General features: G+C 55.8%; 1 protein-coding gene across 4 annotated transcripts; it reads left to right on the forward strand.

The window, feature by feature from the left end:
• The first annotated feature begins 339 nt into the window (after positions 1–339).
• Positions 340–15,797, forward strand: BAK1 (BCL2 antagonist/killer 1). 4 transcript variants are annotated; one of them, XM_014872719.2, is made up of 6 exons: positions 340–470; positions 4,011–4,104; positions 8,621–8,756; positions 9,193–9,339; positions 12,132–12,312; positions 12,763–15,797. In XM_014872719.2, exons 2-6 carry the CDS (start codon positions 4,029–4,031, stop codon positions 12,865–12,867), a joined length of 645 nt encoding a protein of 214 aa, XP_014728205.2. In that variant the 5' UTR covers positions 340–470; positions 4,011–4,028; the 3' UTR covers positions 12,868–15,797. The 4 variants fall into 4 exon arrangements, with proteins under 4 accessions (XP_014728205.2, XP_014728206.2, XP_088036423.1 ...); XM_014872720.2 differs by having other exon boundaries at positions 9,196–9,339; XM_088180297.1 differs by lacking the exon at positions 340–470 and adding an exon at positions 3,736–3,858.
• The last annotated feature ends 5,958 nt before the right edge of the window (positions 15,798–21,755 follow it).

Genomic DNA, 21,755 nt, shown 5'->3' on the forward strand with positions numbered 1-21,755 from the left:
AAGAACCGAAGATCTCCGGGAGAGCCCGGCAGGGAGGGTGGCACGGGGTGTGCGGTGCCAACCCCGCACCGGGCACCCCTCGAGCAGCTCAGAGCACCGGGACCGGGCGATGCTTCATCATCCCCCGAGCCCCTCAGGGAACCCCCAGAACCCCCCAAAATTCCGCCGGTGCTCCGCGCTGTCCCGCGCCCAGGTTGGTGCCTCTAGAGGGAGCTGAGTCCTGCACGGCTCCGCGCTCGCGTCTATCTATGGTCAGCGGGGTTGGGTTTCTAGTTGACTTTTTTTTTTTTTTTTTTTTTTTCCTTCTTCTTCTTTTCCCTCCTCCTCCGCCGCCTCGCGCGCTTCCTTTGCCCGCGCAGCGCTCCGGGCAGGAGGCAGGAAAAGGGAGCGGCCAGAGGGATGGAGCGGATCCTGGCAGGGATGCAGTAACTGCCGGGATACCCCGACCTGCTGTTCCTCTCCCGGACGCGGTGAGTGGCGAGGACAGCCCTGTTTCCCCCCTCCCCAAACTCTCCTGGGATGGGTTATCCGTGTTCTCCGGGCCTGGCCGGGGCAGGGATGGGCAGGGATGCACCGGCAGCCGCGGGGTGCGGGGGTTCCGGGGGTGCGGGGAGGGTGACAGCGACAAAGTTCTTCAAAGTGCGAGAAACCCCCGCGCCAAGACTGGAGGTCCCGCTCCGGGCGGGTTGCTGCGCCAAAAAGAGAATTTACCTCCCCCAAGAAGGGAATTTCCCCTCGTTTAACCGAGTTTTCTCCAGTTTTGTACGCGGTGATAGCTGCCCGCGCCATCACCCGCGCAGGGCCCGAAGGGCTCGGGGAGGGGACATCGCGCAGAGCTGTCCCCGCTGAGGAGCGGGTGACACCTGGCCCGCCACGCCCGGGCTGTGACCTGGGCACGGGCATGGCTCGTGTGGCTCTGCTGTCCCCGCGGGCACGGCATTGGGAGGGGACCTTGGCTGGAGGGATGCTGGGGGTCGTTTGCCCACCCTGGGGCCGTGCTGGGTGGGCAAACCCCAAAGTGGGCAAATCCCAAAGTGGGCAAACTGATCCTGTGGGATCTCTGTCCTGAGCGGGATCGGGCAGGGATGGGATCAGGAATCCTGTGGGATCCCGGATGGGATCAGGAATCCTGTGGGATCTCTGTCCCAGGAGGGATGGGATCAGGAATCCTGTGGGATCTCTGTCCCGGGAGGGATCCCTGCTCTGCCCAGCCTCGTGGAGTCACTGGCACGCACCAGAGCTACCAAAGCGTCCCAGGGGATGCTCCATCCATTTCCATGCATTCATAACATGTCAGGAGATGATTCCAGAACCCCGTGGCTGGGCTTGGATATAGGGATATATTGGATATAGGGACTGCAGCTGCTCCTGTGGATCCTCATGGATCTGCTTCCCTCCCCCACCATCTTCCCTGAACCCAGGGCTCAGGAACTTTGCTTTGGAGAAAAGCTGGGAGGAGTGATGAGTGTGACTTAAGACACCCAGGAAGTGTTTGAGACTTGTGAGAGGAGGAGACGAGAGGGAAATGAGGAGCAGTTGAGGCAAAGGTCTTTGTTTGTTTGACGAGGGGTGGGGGTTGCAGGAAGGTTCATTCGTGGCATGGCAGGTGCTCCTGATAAAGGTAAGAGCCCTGTGCCACCTTGGAGCTGCAGCTAAATCCCATCCAAAGTTCTGGCTGCTGCTTTTAACCCCTTGAAGCCTCCTGCAAGATCCTCGTAGGGTGGCTCAGACCCTGCAGCTTCCCTGACACTCTTTCTTGAGCCCTGACTCAAATCCTGGAGGGTTTTCATTTCCTGCAGCCCTGGGCTGTCTCTGGGTGTCATCTCCTCCTTCACACCCTCCCCTGTTCTCCAGCGTGGTGTTCCCATAACAAAGGGGGAAGGGGGAAGCTGGGAAGCAGGAGGAGAACGGGCAGCAGCTCTGGAACCTGGACAGAACGGTCTGAGCACTGTGACCCCTGCAGAGATGGGCAGTGAACTCTTCTGGGAGCCCACATGGGCATTTGGGGCCGGCAGTGGCTGGGGACAGCAGTGACAGGGCTGCAAGTGTCTCGTGTCACAGGGGCATATCCTGTGTCTTCCAGGGCCCAGAAGGAAATCGAAAACAAAAGTTCCTGCAGTGTTTGAAATGAAATGAAAGTTAAAAGTCATGAGTCATCCGCCTCTGGGTTCCCGTACTGCCCAGCCCACGCTCCAGGGCTCACTCCTCACAGCCCTCACCCCTTCTGGGCAGGAAAAGTCCCTGTCACCCATGGGCAGCCCTGGGTCACTGTGGGACACAGCCCTGCTGCCCCACAGGCCGAGCTGGAAAAGTTCCAGAGGCTCCTTGAGCTCTTGGCTGGGCGCACCCACACCCTCCCAGCATCCTGTGGCACTGTGGGGCACAGAGACAATTCCCACTGGTGCCAGTTCCCACAGCTCCAAGGGGCTGCTCCCAGCCTGGGAACAGCTCGGGGTCCTCCCAGTGCAGGTGGGCTCAGCCATGGCCTGGGGTGGCAGAGGATGAAGCACAGGAGGCTCCTCAGTGGAGGAGGAGATGGACACCACCCCAGGGGATGGAAACCATCCAAGGGATCTGCACATCCCAAGGGATCTGCATATCTCAGGGGATCTGCACCACCCCAGGGGATGAAATCCAAAGGATCTGCACCATTCTAGGGGATCTTCACCATCCCAGGGGATGGACACCACCCCAGGGCAGGGAATTCTGTGATTCTGAGAGCCAGGAGAGGCAGCTCTGGAGCTGGTCTGGGTGAGTGGCCAGCAGCTCTCCCCAGGGATTTCCCCTGGCCCCAGCTGATGATCCTCACTGTGTTCTCAGCTCTTCCTTGCATGGGGATGTTTGAGTTTGGGGAGGAAGGAGGAAATCCTGTCCTCCCATCCTCAGAGTGTAGGAAAAAGCAGCATTTCCATCCTGCTCACCAGGCTCAGGCCCCAGTGCAGCTGTGCCAGGACCTCGTGGTTTTCTAAGCCAGGCAGAGCCACTTTGCACTTCCAGCCCCATCCCAAGGAAAACGGGCTGTACTTCCTGTGTCACATTTATTTTTCCTTCTGAACAATTTCCTGTGTGATGCCATGAGCTTGAACCACGTTGTGCACTTCTCTCATAGCCGTGGATGGTTATTTATCCCTACACAGAGCTTCCTTTATTTTTGTCCAGGATGCAATTTAAATTTCGGGGTTTTAGGAATTGTGTCTCATCTCTGAGTTCAGGCTCGGAGCAAATCAGGAAAGCCCCCAACTCAGGCCTGTGGAACTGTGGGCTGGGAATATGCTCTGGAATGTCAGGCAGCAGAGAGGAGCTACCCTGGTGCCGTTAATCCTGACAGGAACTTCAGCCTCACCCCCAAACCCCTGGGGGTGAAGGAGCTCTGATGAGCCCTGAACTGCAGGTTTGGGATACCTGTGAACTTCAGGGGAAAGATGAGCTTTGTGTTTAGTGCTCATTTAATCTTCTGGTTTTTTGAGAGGGGAAATGTAAATAATTACATTACATTACATTACATTACAAAGGGGAATTAGAGGAAATTGGAGTCCTGGAGGAAACCAGGGCTCATCTCATGAAGATGTTGTCATGGCAGCTCGGTGTGGTCACAGCCAGGGAGTTGCAGAGATGCTGGAATTTTTGTTCCAGCCTTTTATGAAGCTCTGTGGTCTTGGTTGAGGAAGGGGTGGTGCAGCCCACACCTCTCTGAGAACAGGATGAGCAGAAACAGGAAGGAAGTCGATCAGTATGTGTGTGTGAGAGGTGAGGTGTGGGGTCCCTTTTTGTGACAAATGGTACCAGCAATGAGATCCTCCAAGAGGGGGAATCCAGGGAGGTGGAAGTGGACCCGGTGCACGCAGGACTCTGCATTTTGTGGGTACAGAATGAGCGTGCCAGGAAGGGAGGAGCCTGGCGTGGCAGAGATAAATCAGCTTTTTTGAGCAGTGGGCTCTGCCAAAGGGGATTCCTGGGGCTGTGAGGGACCACGGGGCTCCGGTCACTCACCATCTCCATCACTCTTCCAGGCGACAAACCTCTCTGCAATGGCCTCAGGGGATGAGGGGGACCCTCCACGGCTGGAGGGACGCCGGGGGAGCCACGGGCGCAGGCTCAGCTCAGGTAAAAGGTTCTGGGGTGCTCAGGGGAGGGAGCAGCTTCAAACCTTGACTTTTTTATTCATTGCCCTGCTGTGTTCCTTTGGCAAGATGGGATTTCCTGTCTCCAGGGCTTTTTGCAAGGCTGGGATAAAGTGAAACTGAATTGAACTGGGAGGTGGGAGATGCCAGGGACTTGGAGCACCCTGGTCTAGTGGGAGGTGGAATGGGGTGAGATTTAAGATTTAAGGGTCTTTTCCATCCAAAACAATCAAGGATTGTGTGCTTGGCATTGGATGGTCAGGGTGGGCAGCAAGGTGGGGCTGGAAGGCACAAGCAGAACAAAGTGCTGGGAGCCTGTGTCGTGTATTTCCTTCCTGAGCACGACAGAGCAGGAGGTGTTTGGGGTTTAAATCACAGAGGAAAGCAGATCTCGGGCAGTCTGGGTGGCCTTGGGGTGACACCAGGTCCCGTGTGCCCTGGCAGGGCAGTGTGACGAGCTGGGTCACTGTCCCCGTGTGAGCCCAGCCCAGCCCTGCCCCGGTTAATGGGTGAAACTGGGAACGGGGCCACAGGAAGCTGGAAAAACCCTGAGCTCCAGCTCATCCCAGCAGGATGAAATGTGACTCCTGGTGCTGCTGGGCAGGTGAGGAGGCTAAATCAGCTGAGTCAGCTCTGTCAACATCGGGATTGGGCCAGGGGAGCTCAGCCCAGCTCAGGGCTCTGCCCTGACAATGGGATTTCTGCTCTGCTCTTGCCTGGGCTCCTCTCCCTCTCTCAGTGCCAGGCCCTGTGGTGGCACTGGAAGGAAAATACCCATCCTTGCCATGCCAGAGTGCAGGAGGTACAAAAATCCACAAACAGGAGCAGCTGTTTGCTGATTTCCTGTCGAGGTCAGTGAGATGCTGATGTAAAAACCATTAAGAAGTCAGATTCTGAGCTCACAGTCCCAGTTCCTGTTTTCTTAGACACTTAGTGGCAGTCCCAGCATCCCTCTGTCAGGAGGAGCCAGGAGGAATGCCACCTCTAGAATTTGGCAGCAGCCTCGTGGGCCCCAGTGGGAGCAGGGATGTGCAGCTTTCACTGTGGGATTGAGGGGTGGAAAGAGGCTTTGTGGCAGGGATTGAGCCTGGATTTCATCTGGGGCTCTGCTTGTTTGCCTCTGGATGCAGCAGAGATTTCTCTCCTGCTCAGGGATTTGCTCAGGCATGGCCAAGGTGCTGCTGTTTGTGCCAAGGCCGGGGGGCACCTTCCTCCCCTGGTGTTTTTAGGATGAAGGCAGTGTGTGATGGAGCAGGAACATGAGCTCTGCTCACGAACACCAGAATCACAGCAGCTTTCCTGAGCCCAGTTCAGGACCTGGAGCAGAAAATCTCGCTCTCTGAGGGATGAGTTCCTGTCTCACAGCTCAGCTCTGCAGGGAGGCACTTTGGGGATGCTGCTCCTGCTCAGGCTGGGAAGGTGCTGGTCCTATAGAGCAGAGGGAGGGGAGGTTTTGTGGGTTTTGTGCTGTGCAGATTCCTCAGGTGTGGCCGGTGTCCTTCCCCCTGTCTGGAATCTCTGCTCCCCAGCAGGATTACACCAGCACAGTGCAGTGCTCACCCTGCTCACCCTTGGATCCTTCATGGAATCACTGTTAAAGGATAAAAGGAACCACCAGGGGCTGCCCAGCTCGCTGGGATCAACCCCAAACCCAGCTGCTCATCCCACACTGAAATTGCAGCTGCAGTGAGTGAGCTGGGCTTCCCTGGGGCAGGAATCTCCTCTTGCTTCCTGGGCCTGTTTTTTGTTTCCAGGCTGGAATCTCCCTCTGCAGGGAGTTGATCCCTGTCTCCTGGGCTCCAAGGGATGGGGTTTCACTGGTTTCACCCGTCCCTGTCACTGCCTGGAGTGGGTGTTTGGGGCTGATGGAGAATTTTGGCCATAGCTGCCAGTTTTTCCCACAGCACAGCTGCTCCTGGGAGATGGGAGCAGTGAGAAATGCAGGATTTCACACGGGAATGCAAGTGTTGGATGTTTGGGGCTCTCTGGGTCCGGGTAGTGCTGCCTGTGCTGTGGGCCCAGTGCTGAGGGAGCAGATCTAGAGCAGACAGGGAGCAGACATGGAGCAAACATGGAGCAAACAGGGAGCAAACGTGGAGCAAATAGGGAGCAAACAGGGAGCAGTTCCTCCCTTCCACAGATCCTGAGCTGCTCCAAACCTCCCCTGGGCGCTCCTGGCAATGGGAATCCACCAGGCAAACCCTGATCCAGATCCCTTGAGTGGGAGAAATCCCAGGACAATCCCAGTGGGTGCTGGGGGTAGCACCTGTGGGAAGGGAGGGGTGTCCTCCCGTCTTGGTGTTACTAAAAATAGCTCCCGGGATAAGCAAACCCAAGAATTATTTTTGTGCAGAGATTTCCTCTTCTGTCTGGCCGAGTGTTTGCCCTCCTCTTCCTGAAACTCTGACTCAGTTGGTTTCGTTTTCTGGCTCTCCTTGGAGCGTCACTCCCGGTTCCCAAAAAGGGAAGGATTTGTTTGCCACCAAACAAACTCGTATCTGAAAACAAAAAACAACCCCTGGAAACAGTGACAGGAGCTGTCCTTTCCCTTCAGCTCTGCTGGTGTCACCTGAGCATGGGACAGGGAGGTGGGACCAGCTGGAGAACCCTGTGAGGAGGATTTGATGGGATTTGGGGATTTTGGGGATGCCAGCACAGCTGTGCCTTCATTTCCCAGCCCTGGGCAGGAAGATCTCCGGTTGGAAATGCAAATTCTGGATTTATGGGATGGTGGGACAGGGTTTGGCTGCCATGGAGCTGCTGCTGGAGGTGCTGTCCCCTAAGGATGGGGAGATCCCCCAAACCCACAATCCTGCAGGATCCCCCACTCCTGCCCCTGCCCTGGCACCTCCTGTACCTGGGCAGTGTCTGGGTGCACCTGGAGGTGTCTGGGTGTACCTGGGCAGTGTCTGGATGTACCTGGAGGTGTCTGGGTGTACCTGGAGGTGTCTGGATGCACCTGGGCAGTGTCTGGATGTACCTGGAGGTGTCTGGGTGTACCTGGAGGTGTCTGGATGCACCTGGGCAGTGTCTGGATATACCTGGAGGTGTCTGGGTGCTCTATGAAAGGAGCTGATCTCTGATCCTGCCCCACCACTCCTGTCCCCGACAAATTTTTATATTGGAAAAGAACCTGGGAAGAGCAGTGTCCCTGTGGAGTCACTCACTGGGGCTGTGGGAGCCACTGTCCCTCTCCAGGTGCTTCTGGAGCAGCTGGAACCGAGCTCTAATCCAGAGCAGGTTCTTTCCCCAGAGCCATGGGATGTGTGTGATGAGGGATTGGTCACCGTGGGGCTGGGACACCTCTCTGGGGACTCCCTGCTGCAGGGGGGACACTGGGCATGTCCCTGAGACTAAGGGGACGGGGACACGTGTGTGGGGCTGGAGATGGTTCTGGGGGACAAGGACAAACGTGTGGGTCTGGAGAGCGTTTTGTGGGGATGTGTGTGTGGGCTGTGAGGGGACAGGGAGACACGTGTGGGTCTGGAAATGGTTATGGAAATGGAAATGGGCACATGTGAGGTCTGGAGAGGGTTGTGTGGGGACATGTGGGGTCTGGAGAAGGTCGTGAGGATGCAGAGACGTGTGTGGGTCTGGAGAGCATTTTGTGGGGATATGTGTGGGTCTGGAGAAGGTTATGTGGGAGCAGGGATGTTTGTGTAGGTCTGGCGGGCATTGTGTGGGGTCAAGGACACAAATGTGGGTCTGGAGATGGTTCTGTGGGTGTAGGGACACCTCTGGGTCTGGAGGAAGTTACGTGGGAACAGGGATGGGTGTGGGCCTGGAGAAGGTTGTGTGGGAACAAGTGTGGGTCTGGGAAAGGTTATGTGGGGACAAGGACAAATGTGTGGGTCTGGGAAAGGTTGTGAGAGTGCAGGGACTCCTGTGGGACTGGAGACGGTTCTGTGGGTGCAGGGACCTCTCTGTGGGTCTGGAGAAGTTGTGAGGGCACAGGGCCACGTGCGTGGGTCTGGAGAAAGTTGTTTGGGGACAAGGACATGTATGTGGGTCTGGAGAAGGTTGTGAGAGTGCAGGGACTCCTGTGGGTCTGGAGATGGTTGTGTGAGGGACGAGGACAAATGTGTGGGTCTGGAGAAAGTTTGGGGACAGGGACATGTATGTGGGTCTGGAGCTGGTTCTGTGGGGACAAGGACAAATGTATGGGGTCTGGAGAAGGTTGTGAGAGTGCAGGGAATCCTGTGGGTCTGGAGACGGTTCTGTGGGTGCAGGGACACGTGTGTGGCTCTGGAGCTGTCACATGAGCACATTCTGGAACTGGAATTCCTGGAGTGCCGAGCGTGACTGGATTCCAAACGAATTCAGTGAGGACTGATTGAGGCCGGGGATTTTTTGGGATTGCCGCAAAGAGCTGGCGTTGACACAAACAGCACAAACTCGGGGTGACAATGAGGGAACGGCCTCTCCCAGGTGTGAGAGTGGAGGGAGAGGAGGCTGTGCCATGAGTGCTGTCCTTGAGTGCTGTCCCTGTGTCTCTGCAGAGGGCCAGGTGGCGGAGGAGGCCGAGGAGGTTTTCCGGAGCTTTGCCTTCCACCGCTACCAGCAGGAGCGCAAGGAGCAAGGGGCAGAGCTGCCGCCCGACCCCGAGATCGAGCAGATCCAGCTGGACCTGAGAAAGTAAATCCCTGCTTCCAGCCCTCACCCCCAGCCAGGCTGTGCTCCTGAGCCAGGCCTGACTCTCCTGAGCGGGGCCTGACTCTCCAGAGCGGGGCCTGACTCTCCAGAGCCAGGCCTGACTCTCCAGAGCCGGGCCTGACTCTCCAGAGCTGGGCCTGACTCTCCAGAGCGGGGCCTGACTCTCCAGAGCGGGGCCTGACTCTCCAGAGCTGGGCCTGACTCTCCAGAGCGGGGCCTGACTCTCCAGAGCTGGGCCTGACTCTCCAGAGCGGGGCCTGACTCTCCAGAGCTGGGCCTGACTCTCCAGAGCGGGGCCTGACTCTCCAGAGCCAGTCCTGACTCTCCAGAGCGGGGTCTGACTCCCCTGAGCCGGGTCTGACTCTCCAGAGCCAGGCCTGACTGCCCATAGCCGGGTCTAACTCCCTGCTCTCTCCAGCAGCACCAACAGCCAGGTGGGGAAGCGCTTGGCCATCATTGGTGATGACATTTACCGGCGCTATGATGCCGATTTCTGCACCATGCTGGCGGGCCTGCAGCTCACCCCCAGCAACGTCTACAAGCACTTCAAGGAAATCGCCTCCAGGTAAAGCCTCAGGGCCCTTATGTCTTAAAATACAACCCACAGAGCTCCTTTATTAAGCTTAGAACTTCCTAATATCTTGCTGGATGTACTTTTCTGCAGGTTAGGGAGTGATTCTAGCCAAGCGTTAATACACATATTTGTTTTATTTGTCCGTGTTTTCCACATCTCCTAGAACTTTTCTGCTGGCAAATCTTACGGCTCTAATTGCAGTTCTGCTGTTTCTGAGACCTGCTTTTCATAGCTTTCTCAAAACTGTCTAATTTTAAGGATTCCCACGGAGAAGGGGACGGGAGGTCAGGTGTGGTCAGTGCTGTGGGTTAAACCCACGCTCTGTCTGTTCAAGCTTCACCCTCCAGCCCTGCCTGAGCTCCCAGCGAGTTTCCCGGGATGGTTCTTGTATTTTCTGCCTGTCTGCTCCTCCTCCTGTGCACTGCTCGTGTCATTGTCCCCTCCCAGGCATCCCAGCAGGCTGGGGTCCCTCAGGGGATGTCCCTGGGACACCTGGCCCACCTGTCCCAGCTCCCCTCAGGGGCACTGATGTGGCCAGGGCTCTGTTGGTTCTACCTGGAATGCCACGACCTTCCCAGAGAGAGGGTCCCATAAGTGTTCAGGGGTCTCTGGCGGGGTCCCATAAGTGTTCAGGGGTGTCTGGCAGGGTCCCACAAGTGTTCAGGGGTCTCTGGCAGTTCTCTGGCCACTGGGTAACCTCAGCAAGGTGGGCAGCCCATGGTCAGCTCTCAGTGGTTTCAGCTCAGTGATTTCAGCTCTGCTTTTGAGGTTATCCCAGGCCGACTCAGGGACAGAGAGACAGAAGTGTTGATTCCACTGAGATTCCTTTATTATCCAGCAGCTCTGTGAAGGGGGCCAGGGATGACAGCTCCCCTGAGAACTGGGGGGAAAACTGGGGTTTTTATGGGGGAAAGCAAGGGTGGTACCAAGGGGAAAGAGCAATGGGTTACAAAGGATTACCATGGGTAGCAGGGCATGGTGGGATCACTGAAACCTTTGGGATTGCTCACCATGATAAGGGAGAATGTTCCCACTTAAGGGGCATCTCTCCAGGAGGGTTGAGATGAGTTAATCACAGCCCGTGGAAGGGACATCCCTCCAGGGCAGGGCTGGGGCAGCTGATCTGCCTCCACAGGGCACAGCCAGCCCTGCCCCTGCTGCTGCTCCTGCTGCCCCTGCCCCGGGCTGGGACAGCCCAGGGAACAACCCCGGCCGTGGGCTCTGGAAGTGGGGTGGTCACAGAAATCATGGAAACATGGAATGGTTGGGTCAGGAGGGACCTTGAAGATCGTCTCACTCCAAGCCCTGCCATGGGCGGGATGCCACCCATGGGACCAGGTGGCTCAGAGTCCCCATCCAACCTGGTCCTCATGGACCACCTCGGCGTGGGGGCTGCCCCACGGGCTGGCAGAGCCTGCAGGGGACACACAGAGAGCCTGCAGGGGACACACAGAGAGCCTGCAGGGGACACACAGAGCCTGCAGGGGACACACAGAGAGCCTGCAGGGGACACGCAGAGTCTGCAGGGGACACACAGAGAGCCTGCAGGGGACACACAGAGCCTGCAGGGGACACACAGAGAGCCTGCAGGGGACACACAGAGCCTGCAGGGGACACACAGAGAGCCTGCAGGGGACACGCAGAGTGTGCAGGGGACACACAGAGCCTGGTGCAGGTGACAGAGCCTGGTGCAGGTGACACACAGCGCCTCATACAGGTGACAGCCACCCCAAAGCACAGTGACAGGTGAAGAGTGAGGGCACAGAGCTGGAAACTTCCTGCCAGGACTTGCCAAGGATACCTGGATTGAGGAGGCACCAAGGGGATCTGTCTGCAGGGAAATGTTTAGGTCAGGCAGTCCCTGGCACAGCCAGGACAGGTCCCTGGGTCCCTGTCCCTGGGTCCCTGTCACTCCTTCAAGCACCTCTGGCGGTGACAGCCCTGTCCCTGTGCCCTCCTCTCGGTGTTTGTGTCTATTCCCTTCTCCTCTCCAGTATTTGTGTCTAACTCCTTCCTTTCTGTCCTTTTCCTGCTCCCCTGTCCGGGAAGCAGCGCTGGCTGAGGCAGCAACACATGCAGGTAAATTAAATTAACCCTGTCCCTGTCCCACTCAGGTAAATTAAAGTTGGGGCTGTTTCCTCTTGTCCTGATCATGTTGCTCGAGATCTCCTGGGCTGGGCAACCTTTGCAGTGAAAATATTTTCCCAAATACCCAAACTCAATGTTTTGTGGTAGAACTTGGGGCTGTTTCCTCAATCCTGATCATATTGCTCAAGATCCCCTAGGCTAGACACCCCTTCCAGTGAAAAGATTTTCCCAAATATCCAAATGAAAGTTCCCTGGTGCAACTTGGGGTCATTTCCTCTTGTCCTGACCCCACTGCTCAAGATTCCCTGGGCAACCCTTCCAGTGAGAAGATTTTCCCAAATACCCAAACTGAACGTTCCCTGGTAGAACTTGGGGCTGTTTCCTTAAACCTGATCATTTTGCTCAAGATCCCCTGGGCTGGATACCCCTTCCAGTGAAAAGATTTTCCCAAATACCCAAACTCAATGTTTCGTGGTAGAACTTGGGGCTGTTTCCTCAATCCTGATCATATTGCTCGAGATCCCCCAGCCTGGGCAACTGTACCCAGAGGAAAAAAAAAAATCCTGTAATACCCAACCTAAGCTTTTCCTGGTACAATTTGGGGCCATTTCCTCAATCCTGACCCCACTGCTGGATCTCCCCCGGGCTGGGCAGCTCCGGGCAGGGATTCAGGACTCACCTGGGTTTTGTTGCAGCCTTTTCGACAGCGGCATCAACTGGGGCCGGGTGATCGCCCTGCTGGCCTTTGGCTACCGCATGGCCATGCACGTGTGGCAGAGCAGGGTCGGCGCCTTCCTGCGCCAAATCGCGCGTTACCTCGGGGAATTCATGCTGCAAAACAGCATCGCCAGCTGGATCGCACAGCAGGGAGGATGGGTGAGTGGGGCGGGGGCAGGGGAGGGGGGTTTGGGGGCAGAGGGATGGGTTTGGGGAGCTGGGGGGCGGGGGAATGGGATTGGGGGCAGAGGGATGGGTTTGGGGGCAGGGGAATGGGTTTGGGGGCAGAGGGCAGGTTTGGGGGCAGAGGGATGGGTTTGGGGGCAGGGGTCAGGTTTGGGGTCAGGGGGAAGGTTTGGGGCCAGGTCTAGGGGCAGGTTTAGGGTCAGGTTTGGGGTTAAGTTTGGGGTTCAGGGGGCAGAGGGATGGGTTTGGGGGCAGATTTGGGGGATTGGAGAGTCAGGGTTTGGGGGCAGGGTTTGGGGGTAAAGGGGCTCAGGGGGTCAGGAGTTGGGGGTCAGCAGGCTCAGGGTTTGGGGCTCAGGGTTTGGGGGTCGGGGTTTGGGCACTCGAGGGCACTGCCAGGACTGACCCCACCGTGTCCCGCAGAGCGCTGTCCTGCTCCGGGAAAAGAAACTTGTCACCGTATTCCTGCTGGTGGCAGCCGTTGGTTTGCTGGGACCCGTGGTGGTGCGGCGCTTCTTCACCTCCTGACAGGGCTGGGGACAGCGAGCACCCCCTGCTCTGCCCCACATCCCCCAGGAACCGCCAGGACAGAGCCTGGCTTGGGGCTGGGACCCTCCTGCTGCAGGGTCTGGGGTCTCTGCACCCCCAGGAGAGGACTGGAGGGGGGAGGGGGGGGCTCTGCTTTGTTGTTTGGTGCCTCAAAAAGCTGCTGAGGAGGGGGCAGCTCTGGGATGGGGACATCTTTGGGGTGGGACATTTTTGGGATGAGGATATCTCTGAGATGGGGCATTGCTCTGAGAGAGCATCTCTGGGATGGGAACATCCCTGGAATGGGGCATTGCTCTGAGGGCACATCTCTGGGATGAGACATCTTTGGGATGAGACATCTCTAGGATGGGACATCTCTAGGATGGGACATTTTTGGGATGAGGCGTCTCTTTTTGGGAGGGAACATCTCTGGGACCCCCAGCCCCTCTGGAGGAGCAGAGGGATGTGACGATGCCCCAGTGGCAGTGTGTGACAATGCCACTGTTGTGTCCTGCACCCCTGGGGCAGGAGCAGAGCCCCCTCCCCATCACTGGCAGCCCCATCCCCTGTGTTTGAGGGGTGATCCCAGCCCCGACTGCTGCTCCCCTGGAAATCCCAGCAGGGACAAACCAAGCGGGGCTGCTCCAGCTCCCCCTGCTCCCAAACCCAGCCCTGCAGCCTTTCCCAGCCTCTCCATGGATATCCCGACCCTTTTCCATGAAATCCCTCCTGCCCAGTGTTCCCTGGGAGGCACCAGCAGCTCCCCCAGCACTGCAGTGCTCGGACCCTGCCCTCCCCTGCCCACCAGTTGGGCTCCCTGGCTCTTACTGGGAGGCACTGGAGCTGCAGCCCATCCCTGGAGCAGCTCCATGCAGGACCAGGCTCCCCTGGTTCTGTTCCTGACTGATGCTTGAGTGATTTTGGGCTGAGGAGGGGACCAAGCTCCTCTCTCCCATCCCAAACCTTCCTGATTTTTGCCAGCCAGGGAATTCAGGGAATTATTCCCTGTCCTGCCCAAGCTGCAGGTGAAGGATCCCTCCCTCTTCTCCCCTTGCAGCTGCCCAGGCTTAGCAAGACCAGCCTGAATTTTTTAATACTCACATTTCTCCTGGCCCTGCCTCTTCTTTAACAGAATAATGAACTTTTGTTTGCATATCTGAACTTGTCATTTTGCTCCTGGCTGTTCCTGCAGGATCCCTTTTCCCTGATTGCAATGCTCTGGGCTGTGCTTAAGAGAAAAGCATTAAAATATTTCCTGTATTATTCCCACTCCTGCTTGCATGTGTTTGCCCCATGCAGGGCAGCACAGCTTGGCCATGCTCAGGTTTTTGTGGCCACAGCTCAGGTTTTGTGGCCACAATTCAGATTTTGTGGCCACAATTCAGGTTTTGTGGCCCTGCTGGCTCACCTGAGCTCCCCTGGCTGCTTTGTCCCCTCGCAGGTGCATTTCTCCACACAAAATTCCCTTTTCCCTTCTCTCAGCTTGGGATTTCCTCGGGTTTCAAGCCCTTCCTGTGCTGTGAACCAGTTTAACCAGTTTAACCAGTACGATATCCCCCAGCTCCTTTTTTGGGTTTAAACACCACCAGATGGAGCCTTTTGGCCACATTGAGTACGAACCACTGGTCGTTATTTCCTTTTTTTCTGCTAATCATCCCCTTGATTGACTTAATTATCATCGGTTCTCTGCTTGGGTTGTGTGTCAGGCAGGACTTTTCAGAGTCCTTGGAAAAAAAAAAATAAAAATCAATGCATCAGCTTTAATTCACTACTTCAGACACACTCCTGGAACTCCAATGGATCAGGGAGAGCTTTTGCTACTCATTTATTCTCATTTCCCAGCTAAAGCTTCCCCTTGCAGCTGTGAAGCCATAAAGGATATTTTCCAGATTTATGGGAAACGATTGAGCCATAGTGAAGTCCAGGACAGAGGGGAGAACTTTTCAATAGGTGCTGCACAAAGAAAAAATTCCATTTTATCCGTTTTTCTCAGGGGATTTGCAGAGGGAGGAAACTCTCAGGATGTCGGTGCCTCTCCTCCCTCTGCTCTCAGCTCTTCCTGGCAGCCGTTCCTGGGTGGAAAAAAGCTTGAACTGGGACTGTGCCCCAGCCCTGAAGGAGAAAAGGGCCTGGGGGGATTTCCTGATGCCAGGGGCTGCCCAGCAGGGGAATTCCTGGAGGGGGCTGGCAGGAGGAATTCACCCAGGGGGAGTTTATCTGGGAGGATTCATGGAAGAGGAATTCATCCAGGAGGAATTCACCCAAGAGGGATTTATCCCGGAGGAATTTATCTGGGAGAAAGCGCTGGTGCATGGAAAAGGGGTGAGAACCCAAGGGAGTCTCATTTCCTCCTCCTGAGCCATTTTTACACCTTCTGAGCCTCTTTGAACTCCAACTGAGCCCATTTGAGGGTGGTTTTTAATCCCAGCCTCTCCCAGCTCCTCTCTCCTGGCTGGAGGAGTCTGTCCCAGCTCTCTGAGCCCTTCCTGAGCCAGCCCAGGTCCCCAGGACGCTGCTCCATCCCTGAGCCCACCCTGCCACTGTCACCTCTGCCCCTTCCTCGCCCTCCTCCCAATGTCCCAGTGCACGGTGTCCCCTCCCCAGCCCTCCAGGAGGGGGACAGGGCAGTAAGGGACACTTTGTGGTGGCTCTGGGAGGGTGGGACAAGGACACGAACCTTGTTTTTCCAGAGGGAGAAAAGGGGAAATCCACAGGTTGTCCCAGCAGGAGCAGGGAGTGGGGAAGGAGGGACCTGCAGGTCACCTTTGGGCTGTCTGGGACACGCTGGGGTGGCTTTGACCTGAAAAAAAAAAACCAAACCCAACCCAAAGCAAACCCATTTTTTTTTACAAATAATCTGTTTTTAAATGATGTAATATATAAAAAATCTCTATGTCAAAATAAAAATGGTACACAGAGTGCAAACTCCCCAGGCTGTGTGCAGGGTTTGCTTCTAGAAACTTCCAGGAGTTTTGCTCCTCCCTCCACGAGCTCTCCAGACTCAGCTGCCTCCTTAATTTCAGCATCCCAGGTCTCCTTTCGATTTTTTTTTTTTTTCCCAGTGTGAAGAGCTAAGAGGGAGAAAAATGTGCTGCTGCTGCAGCTTCTTGTGCCATCCCTGAGCTGCAGAGCCTTCCTGGGAGAGGGGAGAATGTGGGGATGGAAAAGGGGAAATTGGGATGGAAGATTTTGGGGATGAAGAGGGGAATTTGTGGGCACGGAGAGGGAGAGATTTTTGGGATGGAGAGGGGAAATTGTGGGGATGGAAAAGGGGGATTGGGATGGATTGGGGGACATTGTGAGGATGGAAAGGAAAGGTTTTAGGGATTGAAGGAGGAAGTTGTAGAAGAGGGGAGTTTTTAGGGGGATGGAAAAGGGAATTGTGAGGATGGAGAGGGAAATCGTGGGGATGGAAGAGAGAACATTTTGGGGACAGAGAGGGAAATTGTGGGGATGGAGAGAGGAGGTTTTTGGGATGGAGAGAGGAGGTTTTTGGGATGGACAGAGGAAGTTTTTGGGATGGAGAGGGGAGGTTTTTGGGATGGAGAGAGGAGGTTTTTGGGATGGAGAGGGGAGGTTTTTGGGATGGACAGAGGAAGTTTTTGGGATGGAGAGGGGAGGCTGTGGGGCTCTGCTGTCCGAGCAGCTGCTCCACCTGCCCAGAACTGAAGATCTTTGATGTGTCCACACCCCCCAACAAGGACAGGAAATACCAAAGGAAAAATTCATCCCAGGGCAGGAACAGCGGGGTTCTCTGCCATAAAACACTCCAGGAAAGGTGTCCTGGGCAGGAAAACCCACGAGGTCCAGGAGCCAGCCTGGGCTGGGACAGCTGGGACCTGTCTCCTGTCACTGACCCCAGCAGCCACCCCAGCTCTGTCCCCTTCCTGCCCCACTCTGGGGGAGTTTTGGGGCCGGGCTGGAGCTCCCCGTGGGGCCCAGGGTCGTGGTGAGACCTTGGAGGCACCGAGCATCCATGGGTGCTGCAAACATGGGACACCTTCCACGGTCCCTGTGCCAGGAGCTGTCCTGGCTGGGAGCCAGGGCGGGATTTGGGGACTCTGTGGGACGAGGTGGCTGCCCCAGGGGGTGGCTCTGCTGTCCCCAGGCAGGACAGCCCAGCTGTCCCCACATCCATCCATCCCCAGGGCAGTGCCAGCACCCCAGGGCTCTCTGGGCTTGGGTTTCGGGATGCCAGGGATGGAACAGGGGGCACAGAAGGGGCAGAATTCCTGCCTGGATGGGTGGGACCACAGGGGCTGAGCCCAGAATGGATCCCTGGGAATTCTGAATGAATCCTTGGGAATTCTAAACCCATTCTATGCAGAATAAATCCATGGGAATGCTGAACCCATTCTGTGCAGAATTAAACCCTGGGAATGCTGAACCATTCCCAGGATGAATCCCTGGGAATTCTGAGCCCCTTCTGTGCAGAATGAATCTTTGGGAATACTGAACCATTCCTAGAATGAATCTCTGGGAATTCTGAACCCATTCTGTGCAGAATTAAATCCTGGAAATGCTGAACCTTTCCCAGAATGAATCCCTGGGAATGCTGAACCCGTTCTGAATTCCTGGGAATGTTGAATTCATTCTGTGCAGAATTAAACCCTGGGAATCTTGAGCCCATTCTGAGTAGAATTAAACCCTGGGAATACTGAATCCCTTCTATGCAGAACGAATCCCTGAGAATGCTGAATGAATCCTTGGGAATTCTGAGCCCATTCTGTGCAGAATTAAATCCCTGGGAATCTTGAGCCCATTCTATGTAGACTTAAACCCTGGGAGTTCTGAGCCCATTCTGTGCAGAATGAATCTTTGGGAATGCTCAACCATTCCTAGAATGAATCTCTGGGAATTGTGAACCCATTCTGTGCAGAATTAAACCCTGGGAATGCTGAACCCGTTCTGTGCAGAATAAATCCCTGGGAATGTGTTTGGGGCGTTGGGAGGCCAGGACAGAAGGAGGCTCTGGGTATAAATTGCTGCAGGAGGAGCAGGGGGCTCAGGCTTTCCACAGAATCCGCCAGCAGCAGATTAAGGATTGGAATCCAAATAAATATTTACCCCCAGGCCCCGGGGCTATAAATAACCTCCCCCCAGCTCTGCCAGTTTGGGATCTCTGGGATTCTGGAGGATTCCCAGTGCCTGGAGCTGCCTCTGGGAGAGCAAAGGGTGAACATAAAGGGAGCAGAAATGGCACTAATTAAAGAGGCAGCTGCTCCCCTAATCCACTTTGTGCCCTGCCCCAAACCCAGATCCCGCTCCTAATTAAATCACCAAAAAAATAATTAAGGCCACATTATCACTGCAGTGTTTGCCTTTGGCCATTCAGAAGGGATTGACCCCAAAGCAGAGCCAGGATCTGGTGCCAGTGTAGATCTGGAGCTGGAATTTGAGTCAAGTGCCTCTAAAACTGGGTCACACCCCCAGACCCCCGAGTTTGGTGGGAATAAAGGTTTTTCAGACTCCAAAACCCCAAACTTTTGTGGGAATAAAGGTTTTTCAAACCCTAAAACACCCAAGGTTTATGAAAATAAAGCTTTTTCAAACCCCAAAATACCCGAGTTTTGTGGGAATAAAGGTTTTCACAACTCCAAACCCCCCCAAGTTTTGTGGGAATAAAGCTTTTCCTAGGAGATTTCCAGGACACCAAGTGAATGGGAGTGGGCAGGAGCTGGGAGAACGCTCCTGCTTTGATCATTTCCCTTTTTAAAGCAGAATCCTGCCCTGCCAGGCACGTTTCCCTCATTGGCACATGCCTGGAATCCTCAATCCCTGGCTGGGATCCCACGGCAGGATCCCCTCCCTCCCCAGGGTTTTTTCCTGTCCCTCCATCCCATGTTTTATTTCTGCCCCCAATATCTGGGATGTGCTGCAGGGAGCTGACCTTGGGCTCCCATCCCGGGGGAACACGAGCCTGGGACTGCCCAGGACTGGGATCAGCCCCTCTGGAAGCAGCAGAACCTTCTGGGCATCCTCTGAGAACAGATTCCAGCAGCCCTTCCCTGAGCCAGGGGGGTTTTTTCCATCCTCTGAGCTGGCAGACAGAGGCTTCTCCTCAATCCTTTATTCCTAAAATTTCTCTGGAATCACGCAGGGCGAATCCAGGAGGAGAAAGCCCTGGAGATAAATCTGTCAGAGGGACAGAGGCTCGTTCAGGGCAGCTCCAGGGTGACAGGGATGGGGCTGGGCTCTGCTGGAGCAGGATCCAGGCTGGAATGTGTCCATGGATCCCGAGCAGCTCCATGTCTGTGCTCCCAACACCGCCCAGACCCTGGGGAATGCTCGGAGCTGCCTGCCCTGGGATGGAGCAGCCCTAAAGGCAAAACCTCGGCGATTAAAACCATCCCTGACTCAGCACAGGCCGTAAATTCACTTTTGTGCTCCCTGAAGGAGCCCGAGCCGTGCACGAGTCATCCCCAGTCCCCAATTCCCTCTCCAAAAACCGCGTTTCTGTTAACAAATCCCACTTTTCTGCAGGATTTTAAGCTTTATTTCCCTTTGCCAAGAATTCCCTGCCATCCTCGTGCTCCTTTTCACTTCCCATTTCTGCTCCAGCCCATGGGTCCCTGCCCATCCCTGTCCCTTGGGGAGGACCCTGGAATTTCCCCGTGGTGATCCTGGGATCCCATCCCGTGCCCGTGCGCCGTTAATTAGCGTGCGCCGTTAATTAGCGGGGCTCAGCTGCACGGCGCTAATTTGTTAAACTGCAGAGCCGCGGTCCGGCGGGGACAGAGGGGACAGAGAGGAGCTCCTGGAATTCTCGGGGCCTTTGGAATTCTCTCCTTTGGCTGCACAGGGGCGGCTCCTGCGGGGAGATCAGGGCGAGCCCCGGGCCTGTGTTATCACACCGGGCAGCTCCTGCCAGCCCCTTCCTGTCCCCATCAGTCCCTTCCAGCCCCATTCTGTCCCCTGAAACCTCTTCCAGCCAGCTCCAACCCCTTTTCATCCCTCGTTTTCCATCTCCCCCTTTTCCATCTTCTCCCCCCTTTTCCATCTCCCCCCTTTTCCATCCCTCCTTTCCCTCCCCTTCCCTCCATTTCCAGTCCCTGTGCATCCCAGCCCAGCCCGTTCCTTAGGCAAGGTTCCAGAACACACCAAAGCTGAACTTTCATCCCCAAAACTCATCCGTTTAAAAAATTCCCTCTAGCGGGGAGAAGCTGCAAATCCAATTCCCTGCTCGTTCCACATCCAGCCTGAAAGGCTGCGGGCTCCAGCCCACATGGAAAAAAAAAAAATAAACCTCAACTGGCCAGCTGGAAATTCCTGTATCCCTTCGTACGATCCAGGATTTTTATGTCAGCATCGCCAACAAAAAACAACAACAACAACAAAAAGTTAAAAATAGGGTGGTGCTTCGGGTCTGTTTTTATTTTTCGTGCCGCAGTGGTGTCGGGGCTGACAGGTCACAGGGATGGCCACGAGGGTCCTGCCTGTCCCCTGCCCGTCCTTGGTGGCAGCCAGGCGTGTCCCCATCCCTGCAGCCGATCCAGACCGCCTTTATTGCCGGTGTAAATCAGGGAAGCTCCACTGGCTTCCAGGAGCTCTGCAGATTTATGCCAGGAGCTGACCCGGCATCTCTATTTTCAAATCTAGGGCGGATTGAAATATGCTGGTTTTCAATAATATATTCAGGTTAACAGGGCCTTTCTATTTGAGCAATTAATCTCGCACGGAGCGAGCACCTCCGGGGACAACGTGCGGGGGTTGCTAAGAAGAGGAAAACAAACAGCGTTGTGTAACCGAGCTCGGCGTGTCCCACACTCCGCACGGAGCCGGGGCTCCCAAATCCCGAATGTCCTGAGCCGTGGGATGGGAGAGGGACAGGTCCCACTGCAGAGCAGCCTCGGCTCAGCGGGGTCACTGTGAAGGGACCCAAAGCAGAAATATTGGGGTGTAAATGCATGGGAGCAGGGGAAAGGCTGGAGGAAACATTTCCAGAGCATTCCCAGGGCTGTTCCCTGCTCCAGCACATGCCCAGGGCAGGAGGAACCCCAAAAGCACAAAACACATCCCTTGGGGTGGCTGTGCATGGATTCCTGCCACAGGTAAACCCAGGCTGGCTCCAGAACCCAGAGTGCCCCCAAAGAATTCCCAAAGCTGATCCTGCTCTTCCCTGAGCCGTGGGATGGGGACAGGTCCCACTGCAGAGCAGCCTCAGCTTGGTCTGGGGAAGTGAACCCAAAGCAGAAATATTGAGGTGCAAACGCTGTGCTGGAGGAAACATTTCCAGAGCATTCCCAGGGCTGTTCCATCCTCCAGCACATGCCCAGGGCAGGAGGAACCCCAAGGACACAAAACACATCCCTTGGGGTGGCTGTGCATGGATTTGTGCCACATAAACCCACTCTGGCTCCCCACAGACTTCCCAAACCCCATCCTGCTCCTTCTGCCTCCCCCTCGCTGTCTCCTGCCCAATCTCAGCTCCATCACCACCCAGTAACCACTGGCAGAGAGGCTCTGCCCAGCTCCAGCCCAGCCAGGACCCACAGCCTGGTGCCCAGGAGGGAACAGGAACCAGCTGGGAGCTACCTGGGGGCAAATCTCACCTTTTTTTTCTGTGTGAATCGGGAAGGAATTGTTCCTGGGAGGGACAGGGTGCCCAGAGCAGCTGTGGCTGTCCCTGCATCCCTGGCAGTGCCCAAGGCCAGGCTGGATGGGGCTGGGAGCAGCCTGGGATGGTGGAGGTGTCCCTGTCCATGGCAGGGGGTGGCACTGGGTGATCCTTCCCTTCCAAACCATTCCGTGATTCCCTGATCCCTTTCTTTACCCCAAAGCTCAGCAAAGACACAACTTTTAGGCCTGGAACTGCCCCTGTTATTTTCCCTTCTTCCCATTTTCTCTCCCCCCATCACCAGCAGCATTCCCAGCATCACAGATTCACA

Source organism: Sturnus vulgaris, chromosome 29, assembly GCF_052056855.1.
Source record: "Sturnus vulgaris isolate bStuVul1 chromosome 29, bStuVul1.hap1, whole genome shotgun sequence".
In the NCBI taxonomy this organism is placed as follows: Eukaryota; Metazoa; Chordata; class Aves; order Passeriformes; family Sturnidae; genus Sturnus; species Sturnus vulgaris.